Below are 18,113 nucleotides of genomic sequence, written 5' to 3'. Positions count from 1 at the left end.
CAGCTTCGCTACTAAAAGTTATACCTACACTAGGAAAAATGGACTAACAAGTTATATTTAAGAAAGATTATGTAAAACAATTGCTAGATATACAAGGCCATAGAAATGACGAGCATTGAAATTTTTTTTTTAATTGGTGGTACAATGGTACCGAACACTAAAAGCATTTTGACAAATAATGTAATGTAAGTTTGTATGACGTTCGAGTACAGAGGTAAATTATGACTAGACGGACAAACCCTAAGTACAAAATAGCTGCGCTACTAATAATACTTGTATGCTTATGAAATACAAATCTATCCAGGGAGGGAGGGGACATTAGGCTGTTTATTAAAATTATTTTTTTATTCGTTGGCTTTACAACTTTGGGGACTTTTATTGAATTTGATTGGTTGGTTCATTGCTTTTAGTATTTCAAAGTTTCAACCACTAATTGTAATCTACAGAATGGGAAATTATATGAATCATCATTGAGTATGCACATTAATTTATCAGCCATTGTCTTATTCCTTTAAATCCCTGAACCTATTTATCTATCTATCTATCTCTACCTTCATAAGTGCAATGGGTCCAGTATGAATAGATCTGAAGGTTTTGACAACTTCTGGTTTCCAGTCTTCTTTGTCCTGCTGCATGGCGTACTGACGGAGCAAACTGGATTTGTGAGCTAAAAAGTGGATATCATATAATATACGTTGATATATTGACAGGGGTAAATTTGTCGTCAATTTTGGTTGCTTATAGTAATATAGACCTTGTTTATTGGCCAGTTCGTTCATCCAGTAGGAGGGGAGGGGATAAAGAGGTTATCATTATTATAGCCATCTATTACATTAGAGTAATTGAAAATAATTAATGCTCATTTTTCAGACACCACGGATTTATACCTAATAAAAAAAATCATTTGCTTAAACTTAAATAGGCATAGTGTTCTTTTCTTTGTTATTTACACTTAACGCATCTCATCAGAAAATAAATATTTTGCATCAAAAGTAAGTTTTATATTGACATAAATCGTGTTAGTGGCAAAATGACAGAAAAGTCTTTGTGACAAAATAGATCTTCCCAATGAGATGTATTACTTGCTGCAGAGCAGCTGCGCTACCTACCTACAATTAGGGTAAGTACGTCCTCGTGGAAAAATGTGGTAAACATGAGGGCAGGGTCTTCTTCTTCTGTCAACTTGTGTAGCAGTGAACCATCCTTGTTATAGATAAATATTAAAATAATCAAACAGTGATCTTAAGGGATATGACAAAAAACGATAAATAGAAATAAATCCCCTATAATGAAAAGCAAAATTACGCATTATGTAGACTAAAATTACGGGTTGAAACGATTGGACACTAATAGCTTGGAATCAACTAATCAAAATTCAACAGAAGTAACCAAAGTTTTTGAGCCAACGAATAAGATAACTTCAATGAAAAACTATGGATACCAGTTGAATTTACAGTAAATTGTCCCAAGCCCTCCAATCTAATATAATTGGCCAAAGTATTTAAACTTCACATCTAAATATGCATCTGAATACTTGACTGAACTTTTCAACCAATAATTTTAGTAGACCATCCTGCGATCTATGTAAAGCTTCCCAAAACTATAAGTCGGTTCAGTAGTAAACGAGATCTTTCGGACAAACAAAAACTTACTTCCAATCGAATATGACAAAAACTAGGGATCTAAAGATATAAGACAATGGCCGATATAAATTGATGTCCATCCCATTACCCAATGATGATACACAAAATTACCCTTTCTGTAGATTAAAATTAGTGGTTGAAACGTTTGAACACTCATCTTAATGAATCAACCAATCAAATTTCACTAAAATCCCCAAAATTTGTTAAGAAAACGTTATTATAAAACGTTGGGGACTAGTGCATTAAAAAGCCCCTTTTCCCCTGTATGTATGTAGCCTTGATTCTCTGAAGTTAGGATTCGGATGCACGAGGAGATTGGAGGTGAGAATCCTTTGACCAATCCTAGATTGGTAAGCTTCGCGCACAGCTGAGTGTATTCTATGTTACACTACAAGCTGACCCGCAATTCTCGTGGAAGCTACTCAATTATTACATCACCCTGGCCTAGAGTTTTGGCAGGTGTTCCATATTAAGCCACCCTAATTAATGGCACTCTCTTATGAATGAGGAGCATTGACGAGGGAAAGCACGATTACAGTTGCTTGATATGTAGGATCCTAACTTCCTACAAATCTCCCTCCTTACAACCTAAGGGCATCACAGGAAAGGTTGCGTGATTATATTCTGACAAATTGCAACAGCAATTGTCATCCAAGTGCAATATCTATGAGGGGACTTGAACTCGGATTTTCCCAACCACAGCGTAGTGCGCTAACCACTACTCTATGGGACACCCTTCCCCTTTCTCTATCTCTCTCTGGCTAAGAACCGATTACCTTTGTGATATTAATATCGCCATTAAGACCAGTGAACAATAAACCATTTCTCCACTCTACATGACCTCCTAAATAAAAAGAATAGGTATTATCCTCTTACAAATATTTTCTTTCAATTTTAAAATTTGTATCGTTAATTTTGCTTGGACCTCATTTATTGGTCAGTTTGTAAATACAGGAAAATGGGAGGGGGTAAATGTAATGAAGGAGGGGGTATAGTCATTTCATCTAGCTGCGAGCTTCACTTTATACCTGTATAAACAGCAGTAATGGTCTTCTGAGCATCGAAATCTGATAATAACTTTGGCTTCGACATTTTAAAGGCTTTTTACCATCTGAAATTCAGGCTATGTATTCATAAATATATAGATAGTACCTAGATATCCTAGATAACTTTAATTTCATAAAACTATTACTTTCAGTAAAGATTATGATCATGAAGTAATACGATGCTATACATGATTTTTCATTATGACTGAGAACTGGTCACAACCAGATCTCAGTCATAATGAAATATCACATATAGCATCGTATTACAGACACTATTCCACGAATAAAAAAAAATAAAAACCTCTTGGTACTACAAAAACAGGTTTAAATCTTATAATTTGGATTTCAATATCCGCGGAAAACTGTCTATAATATCCAATAATATTTATTCTAGATTAAGAAAACTTGTAATGTTGCGATGACTAAAATGTTCTTGAAACTCCAATAGTTCTGTCAAACAGAGGTTTATTAGAAAATATTCCATCCTCCAAGTTAAAGGAATATTTAAAACTGTGGTCTCGAACCTAAAACAAAGACAATTTTGTCCATAAGAAGCCAGCAATAACAAGTTTACAACATTTAAACTAACAGTAAAGTATAGTCAAGTCATAATGTAGGTATGATTAGAAAAAAAATTTGGTTTACAAGTAAGAATAGTTTTAATGGTATCATTTTAATTTTTAACAGGTATTGTAAATCAGAGGGAAGGGGGGGGGTAATGCAACCATCTCGTAATCAATGCGTAAATGGAACTTAGAATCCAAATTTCGATATGAAACTTGGCATGAGTAATCCTTGGTAGGTTTATTTTCCCTAAATTGAAAAAATAGTTCGAAAAGTAACGGCCAACGGCTGGCGGCTCAGCCGTTTATAGGCCATTTTTAGGGCAAATCCATCATTAATTACGTAGAAATCAACAAAAGTCTACACGAAAAAAAAGGGAGGATAAAATTAAAATAATGAGTGCTTTTTCCCCAATTGCCTGTCAAGCACATAACTTATGGCTAAAGACTGCGGGAATACTAGGCACCTAATATAGCCTAATCCAAAGTAATAAACAAACACAACCCCCAACCCTTATTTTTGTTTCCAAATCAAAAGATGGGTAGGGGAAGTTCTCTGCTCAACAAGGCACTTCGGTGAAAATCGCCAAAAGAAATAATGTAATACCTTTAAAAAGAACCTATGTCTTCCATAAAACTTGTACTGAATACCACAACAGTGGACTACGGGCACACTTATAAAGGATTGATTTCTTCCTGAAATACAAAAAAAGGATGCCAACTCAACATCTGTAAGAGCATTAGTGTAAAATACTAGAGGGGAAAGGGGTTAAATAACTTTATGTCCCCTTCCCAAGGACCTTGTTCCAACTCTCAATTGGGTCTTTGAAAATTAACCAATAGTGTCGGGAATATTAACACAGCCAAGTAGCAGAAAAAAATTTCTAACAGACGAAAAAGGTTTTTGGAAAAAGGGGGGCAGGTAGTTATCTATATATTCATCTATGCTATAGATCTGTTGTAAGAGCAAAGCTCTGAAACGGTAAGACAAACCAACAATAAAACTAGTAAGCAGATTTATAAGGTAAAACAGCCTAATACGTATTAGCTTAATAAGTTAATAGAGCTAAAACGTTTTAAACGGTCATACATACAGATATTAGAAGTTGTATAGAAGCTTTGCTACTCCATGTAATGTTATTTACCTAAAAATCCGTAAGGTTGTAGTAGCACATATTTTCCACCTAAAACAAACACATTTTATTCAGCGCTTTCACACAAAAGTACATTGTTAGGCACTGATATCCCCGCCCTTTATTAGAAATAAAGGCGGGGGAGGGGGGGGAGTAGCTTTTTGTTTGTTTATTACTTAACTTTAGGTCAGGTTAGGCGGGGACTTTTTCTTAGGAAACTTTATAGTTTACTTTATACCTACCTAAGTATAAAAATTATATCCGAAACTTAAATTTAAATTAATCTACGCCCCTTTCTTCTCGTAAGAAAGGTACCTAAGGAAAATTTAAAACATTGGAAGATGTTCTTCTGTTGGTAAATAGTTTAGTCCCTGTACAGTATAACAATATTCTTTTTGATTACACTATGTTCTAAAATATCAAAAATTACCTTTTTTAAGAACAGCTTTTCTTATAGTATTCATAGTTCTGATTGTCCAATAAGAAGATAAACCTTAAAAAGAAAAGTAAAATCATATTCAGTATGGCTTCGAAACCGATCAATGTCTGATGGATTGAAACCGGTTCTCGGCCATACTAAATAATCATGTATAGCATCGTATTACAGAAAATTTTCCACGTATAACAAAACAAAATCATAAAATTAATATCAGTTTTAATCTTAGGTATTATTCATTTTAATATCCGAGGAAAGCTGTCTATAATACGATGCGATAAATAACTATTAATAAATTAAAATTTGAGAAACTTGTGACTTATTAAAGAAAATTTTCCACGAATAAAAAACAAAATCATAAAATTAATACCAGTTTTAATCTTATAATTTTTTATTTTAATATCCGAGGAAAGCTGTCTATAATACGATGCGATTACGGGAACAATAGATTTAGGGAGAACATAAAGAAAGGTATTTTAGTTTAAAAATTAACTGGATGTAGAGAAGGTTTCTCTTAACTGCTTAATAAGAGGACAAACAAACGAACAACCCTAAGTTTAAAATAGATAGGTTACTTTAAAAGGAGTTTAACTATCTTAATCATAGAGAAAAAAATAAAAGAGAGGAATCGAAGCAACTAGAAGACGAAAATAGGCAGTGGGCCTAGAGGCCTACTTAGCGCTATTGCCGCGCTAAAATTTATTGCTATTCCACTACTTTTCAAATGGGAGGATTAAAAATTATTAAAAAAAATATTTTTTTACCTTTTACTATTTCCATATTTAGGGCAAGAATATTAGATTAGATATTTTCGTTTTAATGTTTTAATTAAAACTTACATAGAATTTTATTTTTATTTAAAAAAAATTTGTTCATGAAAGATGAATCCTTCTATTTCTAAAAAGGGGGAAATTTTTTTCATAATGAACATTCAGCTGATTCTGACCGCCCACGGCTGTTTGCTAAATATCGCTTTTCTTTTTATTCACATTATTATTTATGATTGACTTACAAAAAGCCCTGGGCGGTTTTTGATTTTCGTCTGCTTCTAAATTTAGGGATGGGGAAGTAGTATTTTACCATGAAAAAGGGGTGAGTATTCATCCTCTTATCCTTTTTCCTTATGCTATCTTAATTGAACCGAAAATTTACATTATAAAAGTTTAGGTATCACTTTACTAGGTACCTAAGCACTTTTTAAAGATGAAGCTTTTCTATATGTATTAAGTTTGTTACCTGCACCAAAAAGAAAGAATGCAACCCCTACTCCTGTGCTTGCCTAAAATAAATATTTCTACAACAGGTTTTGAGTAGTGGGGCTACTCACAAGTCAATTTGTCTGTCTCTAATGCATTTAACAAACTAACCAAATTTTCGTGTTTTTTCTCCTCATGTAAAATATAAAGGAAGCATCCATTGTAAATTAAAACATAAATTAGGTTGGCAACATTTGATAACTTTAATTTCCTTCTACATCTTACTACTAATTTCATTCAAAAGGATAAATTCAAGTAGGACACCTGCCACACATGGACCAGTGTTACTGTTAGGCAAAAGTGACAGAGCTCTGGTTGGGAATACAATTTGATATCTATATGCAATTATACATTAATTCAAGGGTGTAAGTCATATACAAATAACATTTCACCCATTCCCATAATAGTATCTCATCATTGTAGATGAAATAACACAAATAAGAATAGCTATTTATCGCATCGTATTATAGACATCGTTCCGTGGATATTAAAATGAAAAAAATTATAATATTAAAATCATTCTAATACCTACGAGATGGCGAAGGCCCGGGATAACGAAACTAACTACCTAGTATTGATCTTTTTTTAATATTCATAGAAAAACGATGCTATACATGATTTATCAGTATGGCTGAGAACCAGTTCTAATCCAGCGGATATTAGGTAATCTGGTTCGAAGCCATACTGGAAATAAAACTCACCGAAAGGACGTTATTAAATAGAAAGCTAAATTTTTCACTAGTTTCAACATTTTCTTCGTATGGCTTCATCTGGGACTTTAAACTGAAGGCAAAATATCCTAAACACATGAACGTTGTCATCTTATAATGTATCTCATAAATAGCTTTACAGATGACCAATGGTACAGGATCAGAAAAAAAACGATATCGATTTAGCGAATTAATAGAAGTTTAACTTAGGTACTAACATTATGTATTAGAAAATTGAGTCACTTCTATTGTATAACTTTTGTTCTGGATGTTTAAAATGTGAAATGGGCACTAAGTTTCACCTGTTTGTGGGACAAGTCATTTATTTTTATCTTACTGTTTAAAGATCGCAAAGAACGCAGCAGTAGTCGGAACTTTTTTAACGTCATTTGCATGTTGCACTAATCAGATTAAATCCATCCATGTTGTTAAAGACAACCGAGGCTTGAGTAGAAAGTATGAATTACCTAGGTAGCCCCAGAGGGGTAGCATAACCATCCCAGCAATATTCTTCAACCTAACCTTCTTTGCATCTTCATATCTTAAATAAACATATTAAATTTCTATATTCTTTTTTCAAATCCAGAAGTTATTAGGTATATAAGAAAATAGCTGAAACCCAATATAGGACCAGTATATTCCTTGAATAGTATATCCCAATCGGGTCCGCAGTTGCAGAAATTTTCAGCTTCTCATGGACATACAGACAGACATCGTTCTACTTTGTATTATAGATGTATATGGGTAAAAACGAAAAAATGCTTATTCCTATAGAAAGGACTTGAGGCTAGAAGCATTTGATGGAACTGGGGAAGAGTCGACCCACCAGTTTAAATTTTAGCTTTATGGAGAAAGTATTTTTTAATCTAGGGCCTAAGACGAACAGATGGAATAGAACGAAAAAATAAAATTAATTTTATAGTTGAAACTATTGGCATAGAAATTCTTCATGAGCAAGTTATATTAAAGTAACAGGTGACATCTGTCTGTGTGAACCGAAGGATCTCTCTAACCGCCGAACCAATATGGTTTTCCCTTACAGTCGACCCCCTCCTCCTTCCCTAGAGGGTTCATTGGGCTTAGCCGCTATACTAGTAAACTTACCTAAAGAGAAGGGTATCCTTTGTAATGACACCCTCTATGTCAAAGAAAGCATCTTTTTGTTTTGGCTTGTAATAACTTCGTACACTACCAACATTTTTGTTCCATTTATTTACATTGGCCTTAATAGATACAAAGATAGGTTTATTAATTCATATATAAAAACAAACAAAAAAAAGGGGGGGGGGTGGTTCAATGGTAGTTTGGTGGCTATTAAAAGTAATACTTTAGATGAATGACTAAAATGAAGGAAAAAGTGTAGGAAACTACATAATCGACTTACATTCTTTAGTAAAATTGTCTTTTAATCTTAATTCATAGATTTATTACCTTCTATTTTTAATAATCTAAATTTTTATTTTCTTGTGTAATATCTACATTTTCTGCATTGCAGTTTATTAACTTATTGTTGCTGCGCTATTTGTGTCGAAATTGTTCTAATTCTTGATACTTCACTGTTGCGTGGCCAGATGAAAAAAGTTTATTTTAGTGTGACTTTGCAATTGTATCAGTAAGTAGGTTTAATAACACCCTTTGCTAATCTTAAAATCCAACTAAATCTAATTTTTAAGAAAATTAGATTTAAAATTTTAAACAAGTTTGCTTTTATAAAGTTCTTCATAAAACCACTCCTGAAGGGAGTTTATCAATGGCCATTTTTATCAGTTGCTTTGCTAAGGTCACGGAAATTCAGCCTTAAATAAATCTTATATAGAGTGGTTTTATGAAAGACTTCATAAAAGCAAAGTTGTAAAGAATTGAAAAGTATTAATATTTGCCTTTATTGTCATGATTGTTTGGTAACTCCTAGGGAATGAAAATTGAACTTAAAATTTTCAATTTTAATTTTCTCAAAAATTTGATTTAGTTGGATTTAAAATTAGCAAAGGGTGTTATCAAACCTTCTTACTGATACAATTGCAAAGTCATTTTTACCTAACACTAAATTAAACTTTTTTCATCTGGCCACGCAACAGTGACTTTTAACAAGCTAAACTAACCCAGAGAGAGATGCGACAATGGACTGTTTATTTATCCCTTTAGATCCCTGAAACTAACCTGTAAATTAGATTTGAAACCATTTAATGAAAATCTTCCAAATTTGGAAAATACACCAAATCGACAGAGTTGCAACATTTTTACTCAATTCATCTGAAATGTTTTATTACGATTGGATTTAATTTGATAATGGAAGTATTATGATGCTAAAATTATTTGTTGGATTTACTAAAGTGAATACCTAGGTAGTTATTCTAAAAATGCAATTAATAAAGATAAAGGTATTTCAAAAGTAGAGTTCTATTAAAAGTATTAGGTAAATTTAGCTTCGTAGAATAAAGAACCCTATACTCTTTGTAAAAACAAGTTTAATTTAATGAAAAACTCATTAGTAAACAATAATGATTCTAAATAAACACATCTTATTAAATAAGCAGAAAAACCTACAAGTAACAATAGCTTAACTTTTGGAAAGATACACTTCATGGAACCGTATCTTCAATAGTAAATAAATTGTATCGTATTAAAGACAGTTTACCGCGGATATAAAATGAAAATTAAAGATTAAAACCAGTTTTATTAGACACGAAGGGCCGAAGGCCCAAACTAACAAAACTGGTATCATTTTAATGGTATTTATTGTATTACTCGTGAAAAATTGTCTGTAGGTGATATGATACTATACATGAATTTTTCAGTATAGCTAAGAACCCGTTCTAATCCAGCGGATATTAATCGGATTCAAAGCCATTGTAAAAAGAAAAGTCCTAATATTATACAATAACAAATCATCAATTACTAAAAACAATATTTTAAACATGTGAAAGAGAATCTGAAACAGCCAAAAAATACTATTCTGAATTACTGCCTGAATCGCTGTAGTCGCCCAAAAGACCTCCAAGGCCTCCCATAGGATTTACAGGTACAGATACTGGGCTCTTATTGGCTGATGCATTTGCATTTGCTGGGCTCTTATTGGCTATAGATATACCACTAGATTCAGCGGCCTTTTGTGGAGTCGTTGGTTTTACCAAAACCGGATTTGGCGCCTTAAATTCTTCTTTGGCAGCTGATGGCGGTTTGCTTGTGTTGGGAGAAGAAGTAGATGGGGAATTGTTTGTGGATTTTTTCTTGACAATTATACCCAGTGCGGATTTTTTACTTGTGGAAAGGCTTCCTATACTTTTCTCCCAAACTTTTTTCTCAGCGGCAGGTTTCACATTTGTTCTAAAAACAATAAATGTATAAGTATAGATGTATAATGTGTATTCCAGACAACTACCTGGTTCAAGTAGTATGGCTCTTTTTCGTCACCGAGCAAATTGCTTTCTGCTCTTTTGACGCGACATGGCTGTGTTAACATATTGACTAATGTTCAAAGACTCAATTGAAAGTCGGCACAGGGTCCCCTCCACGGGAACAAAGTTATTTAACCCCTTCCCCTTTTAACATAAAAACAAGGAAAATTAAATACAACTGTTCCAAATTTCCAAAGAAATAAGAAGCCATTTATATTAAAATATACAGTAGCAAGTAATTTTTTGTCTGACGCTAAAATAAGACAATTTGCTGGTCCGAATTAGTCGTACTTTTCAAGGAAGCTTTCCAAACAATGTCTTTGGGTATCTTTTGGCTGTTTTCTAGACAATCTTCAGTCTCCCCTAGAGGCTAGAGGTTAAGGAACTAGTTTTTGATTAGGTTTATTTTTTTTAAATGGCAATTTTTTTGTTTAACAAACAAATTCCTTAAACTTTTACTATAAATAATCCCCCCCTTCCCTCCGAAAAAAAACACACACAATTTCAATTTATATGACTTACCCTGACGTAAGAAAATCTGTGGGCTTTTCAACTTTTAGTTTCTTTGCTTTTTCTATCGCTTCTGTTTCTGACTCACTGCTACTTGTCCCGTCGTCTATCAAACGTTTCACCTACAAACAAAGACGATTATATCCATAAGTATCGCAGCAATGACAAAAAAAAACACAGTCTATAGCTAAAATGAACGTTCGAGTGTTAACTGGCAAAAGAGAGAAAAAAATTACGGCTAAGAAATATGAAATGCCGTTTAAAATAAAATTGAGGCTTTATTATCATTAGGTAGGTATAGACGACCCAATATAACATATGATCTACTTTAGAAGATACCTATCAAAAAAATCTATGTACATTATTTGTTTGTAAGTTCCACCAGTGCAGTGAATGGATTTAATCTACGCATAAGAAAACGTTATTTCAAGACTTTAGAGACTAGTGTAATAAACCTCGCAATATCCCCTCCCTCCTGGAAGCTAATTTGTAATGCATGTATGTTTCCCCACCTTGACACAGGGAGGGAGGGGACATTAGGGCTGTTTTTTACACAAGTCCCCAAGGTTTTTTTTCAATTTTTTTAAAGTTTTTTTTTATTAGTTGACTTAACAACTTTGGGGAATTTTATGAATTTTGATTGGTTGATTCATTACGTTGAGTGTCCAAACGTTTCAATCACTAAATGATTAATTAACAGAAGAGGACATTTTATGTAACATTATTAGGGATTTTCATCCATTTATCGGCCATTGTCTTATCCCTTTAGATCCCTGTGTTTGTTTTCCTACCTTAACATCTCCTTCTTTACTGAAGACAGCCTTGACAAAGTTTTCGTCCTCTCTCTCCATACGTTCCAGTTCAGCTGCTCGGATGTCATCATACCTAGATAGTAGATAGATGCAAAAAAAATCATCTTCATTAGTAATTTTCTACATCAAAATAGACCAAAAAAGGCCTAAAATCCCATTTCCGAAGGGTTTTCTTACCTAACCTAAAAATAAAAAAAATAAATTTTTTTTTCAATTAGATGTATTAAGTACCTAGGCTTATGTACCAAGTTTTCAGAATCTAGCTCAATATTTAGACCCTTTTGCTCACTGTTTAAGATTTCATTACGCACCCCCCCCCCCCCCTTTATTTAAAGAAAAACAAGGATGACGATTTTCAGGTACGTGTGTTTCTCAAAGTTAATGTTACAAAATTGAAAATTTCAAGATTTAGCTAATGTTTTCTCTCGAAAATTGTGATAGTTATTGATCGCATCGTATAATAGATAGCTGTCCGAGGAAATTATAATGAAAAATTATAAGATTAAAACTATTAAAACTAAGATTAAAACCGAGGGGCCGAAAGCCAGGGGTAACAAAACTAGTATTAATTTTATTATTTTTATTTTAGTATTCGAGGGAAATTGTCTGTAATACGAAGCTATATATGATTACCCTGAATGGCTGAGGACCAGTCGAGTCCTAATCCAGGGCGTATTATAAATACTCACTTTTTAAGCATTGTATCATAATCTACATTAACAGTTCTTCTGTTAATTTCTCTTAATTCATCCAGAGCTTCTGCTAACTCCATTTCATTTTTACTGGCTTGGGTACGTTCCTAAACAAAAATTAACGTACATTTGTAGCGCAGCAATAAGAATCAAAGCATTTTTAAAAGATTAGTAGGTGTGGTGTTAAGGAAAGAAAATGAAGAAGATTTTAAGCCATTGAAAAAAATGTATTACCTACCTATAGAAAATGTAGACTAATTAAAAATCCAACACCGAATATGATACACACTCAAGTTATAAAAGTAGCTGCCCGCCATACAACTGAAATCTTCTTAAAGGACATCGGATCGTTTCAATCAAATAGGAAATAGGGGGCATAATAGTATGAGTCTTACTTCCAACATTTTCATAGGATTATTTTCCAGTTCCTCCCTGTGGGCTTGATCCTCCCTCTCCGCCTGTTCCTCTGCTCTTTTCAAGGCTTCAAAGTTACGGGTGGCTCCTAAACGTATAAGTTGGTTAAAAAAGATGTACATTTGGCAAAAAAAAGTGTATTTTGACAATATTAGATGTATTTTTGTAGCTAGAAATAAAATTAACGATGGGTTTTTAAATAATGACAAGAAAAGATCCAGCTGTATTTATCGTAGATATTTAGAATTAATGGTAAGTTGCCTTTTAATTTTATAGGTATTAATGATAGGAAAGCGAACAATTCGAAGTAAGATTCGATTTGAGAAAACGTTTTTATAAATATTTACTATTAAATCAAAAGCAGACTCCTTTTCATATGATTAAAGCTCAGAGAAGGAGGGGAAATTGGACTTTGTACCAATTAAATTGGCACCAAAGGTTTATAAACCTGTTATCTTATACGTTGGCTCAAAAACTTTGCTAATTTTATTGAAATTTGATTGGTTAGTTCCAAACTCTAACCAATAATTTCAATTTCTACAGATGGGGTAATTGTGTTTATTATCATTGGGAAAGTATCCCTGATAGATCTAACTATATTATAAAAAAACGAACCTGACTCCAGAACGTAATCTGTGTTTTCAGGATCTGTTCTGAAACAAATCTCTGACACGCACGCAGTGCATTTGATGTAAAACCTAAAAATAAGATAAGGGGGGGGGTTTTAATGCAACCATCTCGTAATCAGTGAGCAAATGGCACTTAGAATTCGAATTTCGAGCTGAAATTTTGCATGGGTAATCCTTGGTAGGTCTATTTTCCCTAAATCGAACAAAAAGTTGGAAAAGTAACGGCTGGCGGCTGCAGCTCAGCCGTTTAGCCGTTTTTGGCCTATTTTTAGGGCAAATTCATCATTATTTACGTAGGAATCAACTTTTTAAAACATAGTTTTGGTTTAATTCATATTAAATGATAGCAATAACCATTTTTTAAATTTCTAGTACCAGCTGCTAAACGGCTAGAACCGGCTTAAAACGGCTGGGAGCGGCCAAGAGTATGAAGAGTAGATAGGGCTTGTGACATGTCTAGGGGTAGGTTTTTATGGGTGCTGAGCTCAAAAATACTACTAAAAATAGTAACGGCCAATCCATATGGCAGCTGGGTAACAGCTGCAGCTGAGCTGCGAGCGGCCAAGAGTAGAATGAGTAGATAGGGCTTGTGACGTGTCTACGGGTAGGTTTTTATGGGTGCTGAGCTCAAAAATGCTACCAAAAATTGTGGCGGCCCATCCATGTGGCAGCTGGGTAACGGCGGCAGCTCAGCTGGGAGAGGCCAAGAGTAGAATGAGTACATAGGGCATGTGACATGTCCAGGGTTAGGTTTTTATGGGTGCTGAACTCAAAAATGCTTCAAAAAATAGTTTCGGCAAATCCCTATGGCAGTTAAGTAATAGCTGCTGCTCAGCTGCGAGCGGCTAAGAGTAGAATGATTAGATAGGGCTTGTGACGTGTCTAGAGGTAGGTTTTTATGGGTGCTGAGCTCAAAAATGGTACCAAAAATAGTGGCAGCCCATCCACATGGCAGCTGGGTAACGGCCGAAGCTCAGCTGCGAGCGGTCAAGAGTAGAATGAGTAGATGGGGCTTATGACGTGTCTAGGGGTAGGTTTTTATGGGTGCTGAGCTCAAAAATGCAACCAAAAATAGTGGCGGTCCATCCATATAGCAGCTGGGTAACGGCCGAAGCTCAGCTGTGAGAGGCCAAGAGTAGAATGAGTAGATAGGGCTTATGACGTGTCTAGGGGTAGGTTTTCATGGGTGCTGAGCTCAAAAATAGTACCAAAAATAGTGGCAGCCAATCTAAATGGCATCTGAGCAACAGCTGCAGCTCAGATGGGAGCGGCCAAGAGTAAAAAGAGTACATAGGGCTTGTGACGGGTAAGTTTTTTGGGTACTGAGCTCAAAAATGCTCCCAAAAATAGTGGCGACCCATCCATATGGTAGCTGGGTAACAGCTGCAGCTCAGCTGGGGGAGGCTTAGAGTAGAATGAGTAGATAGGGCTTGTGGGCTGTAGTTGTTACCCAGCTGCCATATGGATGAGCCGCCACTATTATTGGTAGTATTTTAAGCTCAGCACTCATAAATACCTACCCCTGGACACGTCACAAGCCCTATGTACTCATTCTACTTTCGGCCGCTCCCAGCTGAGCTGCCGCCGTTACCCAGCTGCCACATGGATGGGTCACCACTATTTTTGGTAGCATTTTGAGCTCAGCACTCATAAAAACCTACCCTAAGACACATCACAAGCCCTATCTACTCATTCTACTCTTGGCCGCTCCTAGCTGAGCTGTAGCTGTTACTCAGCTGCCATATGTGGATTGGTCGCCACTATTTTTATTAGCATATTTGAGCTCAACACCCATAAAAACTTACCCCGAGACACCTCACAAGCTCTATCTACTTATTATACTCTTGTTGGCGCGCAGCTGAGCTGCAGCTGTTACCCAGCTGCAATGTGGATGGGTCGCCACTATTTTTGATACCATTTTTGAGCTCAGCACCCATGAAAACCTACCCCTAGACACATCACAAGCCTTATCTACTCATTCTACTCTTGGCAACTCGCGGCTGAGCTGCAGCTGTTACTCAGCTGCCATATGGATGGGTCGCCACTATTTTTTGTAGCATTTTTGAGCTCAGCACCCATGAAAACCTACCCCTAGACATGTCACATGCCCTATGTACTCATTCTACTCTTGGCCTCTACCAGCTGAGCTATGGCCGTTACCCAGCTGCCATATGGATGGGCTGCCACTATTTTGGTACCATTTTTGAGCTCAGCACCCATGAAAACCTACCTCTAGACACGTGACAAGCCCTATCTAATCATTCTACTCTTAGCCGCTCGCAGCTGAGCAGCAGCTATTACTTAACTGCCATAGGGATTGGCCGAAACTATTTTTAGAAGCATTTTTGAGTTCAGCACCCATAAAAACCTAATCCTGGACACGTCACATGCCTCATGTACTCATTCTACTCTTGGCCTATCTTGTCTGAGCTGCGGCTGTTACCCAGCTGAGCTGCGTCCATTACCCAGCTGCCATGTGGATGGGCCTCCACTATTTTTGTTAGCATTTTTGAGCTCAGCACTTATAAAAACCTACCCGTAGACACGTCACAAGCCCTATCTACTCATTCTACTCTTGGCCGCTCGCAGCTCAGCTGCAGCTGTTACCCAGCTGCCATATGGATTGGCCGTCACTATTTTTAGTAGCATTTTTGAGCTCAGCACCCATAGAAACCTACCCCTAGACATGTCACAAGCCCTATCTACCCTTTATACTCTTGGCGGCTCCCAGCCGTTTTCAGCCGGTTCTAGCCGTTTAGCAGCTGGTACTAAAAATTTTAAAAAATGGTTATTGTTATCATTTAACATGATTTAAACCAGAAATATGTTTTAAAAAGTTGATTCCTACGTAATTAATGATGAATTTGCCCCAAAAATAGGCCAAAAACGGCTAAACGGCTGAGCTGCTAGCCGCCAGCCGTTACTTTTCCAACTTTTTGTTCGATTTAGGGAAAATAGACCTATCAAGGATTACTCATGCAAAATTTCAGATCGAAATTCGAATTCTAAGTGCCATTTGCTCACTGATTACGAGATGGTTGCATTAAAAACCCCCCCCTTATTATCAAAATAGTATTAGGATGTCTTTGGTTCTTTCTATGTTGTGTATATAACAAAGTATCTCTCTAACCGCTAGAACGATATGTCTCCTTTACAGTAAATCTTCTCATAGGTCCTGAAAAGGTTTAAGTATTTTGATAAGGAGTGTGCCTCCACTCTCCCAAGAGAAATCTTGTCTTGAAAAAAAATACACCGCCCACCACACCCCAAACTTAATAATAAAGGAAAACTGTTTTTGAGTTACGGGCAAAAACTGGTTCTAAAAATATCAAATATTAGTAACCTGTAAATTCTTAAACCCAAATAATTCATGTCGTCAACATCTTCTTTTCTGGCATTAAATTTTCTACCTGCAATAAACAAAAACATTTAGTGTATTTTTTAAACATTGCAAGTGGTCTTCCAAACGATTTCTTTAAAAATTTCGTTTAGAAATCAAAGTAGCTCACATTTTCATCTATCTACAAACGTAGGCAATAAATTCTTAATTAATATTGGGCTGTTTATTTTTAAGGTTTAATGAGGTAAAATGAAACAAATACATTTTCTACCTCCATCATAACATGTACATGAAATAACAATATTTGGATGAAAATAAAGTTTCTAACTAGTTGGCCAATAAATCAATAATTTTGAAAGGTTTCATCAAATATATACAGATATATTTTCAAGCACTTCAAATGTCCTTTTCTTCAAAAAAAAATCCGTAAAACAGTGACGTAATTTTGGACTCTGGTTGTACGAGCGTAAAAACGGTCGGACTATCAAACATATCATATTCTTAGAGTGAGTAGGTAGCAATGCTGATAAATAAATATAATGACCTTTGTAAATATATTCTCCACAAGTGGTACATCTCATGTTGCAGGGCGCCATCAATCGAATACAAAATGTCTTGTTTCTTGGCTCCTAAAATTAATATTTGTGGATTATACCTATGAAAGATTCATTTAAATCACATTACTGCAAATTAAAACTTTTAATATTTTTTATCAACTCGACATAAATACCCTAAAATATGAAGAAAACAGTATTTGACAGTTGGTTAAAATCCAGCTAACGATTAATTCGACAGTTCTCCATATAAAGGAATGATCTTCGGCATATTTCTTACAAGCATGAAATTATAATATTAAGAAAGGAAATGGCAAATCCAAAAAGATTTTTCTGTGCTTTCCATGAAAGTACTTACAGAGCACAGAAACCCACTTTCCGTAAAATTAAGTTAGTTAAATAAAAGGGGGCGCAGGCCGGGCACAAACTACGCAGGGCTATCCTAAAACCAAATAACCCAACATAACATAGAGTGAGAAAAAGTAAATAAATGTCTTATTAATTATCAAAGGAATTATTTTAAACTAAGAGTAAGGAGGGTTTCAGTGCTCAACTAGGCACTTTGAGAGAAACCGCCTAAACTACGTGATATATACTACTATAAAATAATCTTTAATGAGCAATAAAGTTATTGAATTTCTGAAAAAATAAGGAAAAAGGTTTTAACAAATTTGTTTTTGCTTATAATTGATCAGTTATAAGGAATAAAACGTGACTTACCTTGCATTTTGGTATTTTAGAAGGGTCAAAATCTGGTGGATAGTATTTATTTAAAACTTTTCTCTCAGACATTTTTCTTTTAAAAAAAGTTAATTTCTTTCTGAAACTTCACAAAAAACTTTTATAGACACAAAAATTATAAATTCCATTCTTTTTATACCGAAAATATAATAAAAAGGTGTTTTTAAATTAAAAGTATAATATTTTTATTAATTCCAAACTTTTTCATTCCAAAACGTATCTTCATTTGTTTTTGT

The 18,113-nt window shown here is 34.8% G+C and overlaps 3 protein-coding genes across 3 annotated transcripts in view; all 3 read right to left on the bottom strand.

Annotated features, from left to right (window-relative positions):
- The window catches only part of LOC145333983 (transducin beta-like protein 3), a 19,615-nt gene extending 16,847 nt beyond the window's left edge, over positions 1–2,768 (bottom strand). Inside the window, exons 1-4 of the mRNA XM_080179253.1 lie at positions 2,672–2,768; positions 2,420–2,487; positions 1,110–1,203; positions 552–667 (exon numbers count right to left, since the gene is read on the bottom strand). Coding sequence (XP_080035379.1) covers positions 552–667; positions 1,110–1,203; positions 2,420–2,487; positions 2,672–2,735 — 342 coding nt within the window. The 5' untranslated portion in view covers positions 2,736–2,768. The remainder of the gene's footprint in view (positions 1–551; positions 668–1,109; positions 1,204–2,419; positions 2,488–2,671) is intronic.
- On the bottom strand, positions 2,754–9,043 carry LOC145333988 (transmembrane protein 223). The gene is made up of 9 exons (XM_080179260.1): positions 8,948–9,043; positions 7,892–8,010; positions 7,255–7,328; positions 6,779–6,876; positions 6,058–6,100; positions 4,816–4,878; positions 4,398–4,436; positions 3,860–3,948; positions 2,754–3,213 (listed from the first exon to the last, which is right to left on the bottom strand). The coding sequence occupies exons 1-9, from the start codon at positions 9,023–9,025 to the stop codon at positions 3,112–3,114; spliced, it is 705 nt and encodes a 234-aa protein (XP_080035386.1). The 5' UTR covers positions 9,026–9,043; the 3' UTR covers positions 2,754–3,111.
- Positions 9,040–18,113, bottom strand: LOC145333986 (splicing factor YJU2). Its single transcript, XM_080179256.1, has 9 exons — positions 17,857–18,113; positions 17,127–17,211; positions 16,586–16,652; positions 13,229–13,311; positions 12,595–12,701; positions 12,197–12,306; positions 11,487–11,580; positions 10,708–10,817; positions 9,040–10,114 (listed from the first exon to the last, which is right to left on the bottom strand). Exons 1-9 carry the CDS (start codon positions 17,926–17,928, stop codon positions 9,739–9,741), a joined length of 1,104 nt encoding a protein of 367 aa, XP_080035382.1. The 5' UTR covers positions 17,929–18,113; the 3' UTR covers positions 9,040–9,738.

The sequence above is a fragment of the Acartia tonsa genome, chromosome 12 (genome assembly GCF_053477335.1).
Source record: "Acartia tonsa isolate MP-2025a chromosome 12, ASM5347733v1, whole genome shotgun sequence".
In the NCBI taxonomy this organism is placed as follows: Eukaryota; Metazoa; Arthropoda; class Copepoda; order Calanoida; family Acartiidae; genus Acartia; species Acartia tonsa.
The sequence above is the reverse complement of the archived record's forward strand: the minus strand, read 5'-3'. Positions and strand labels throughout refer to the sequence as shown.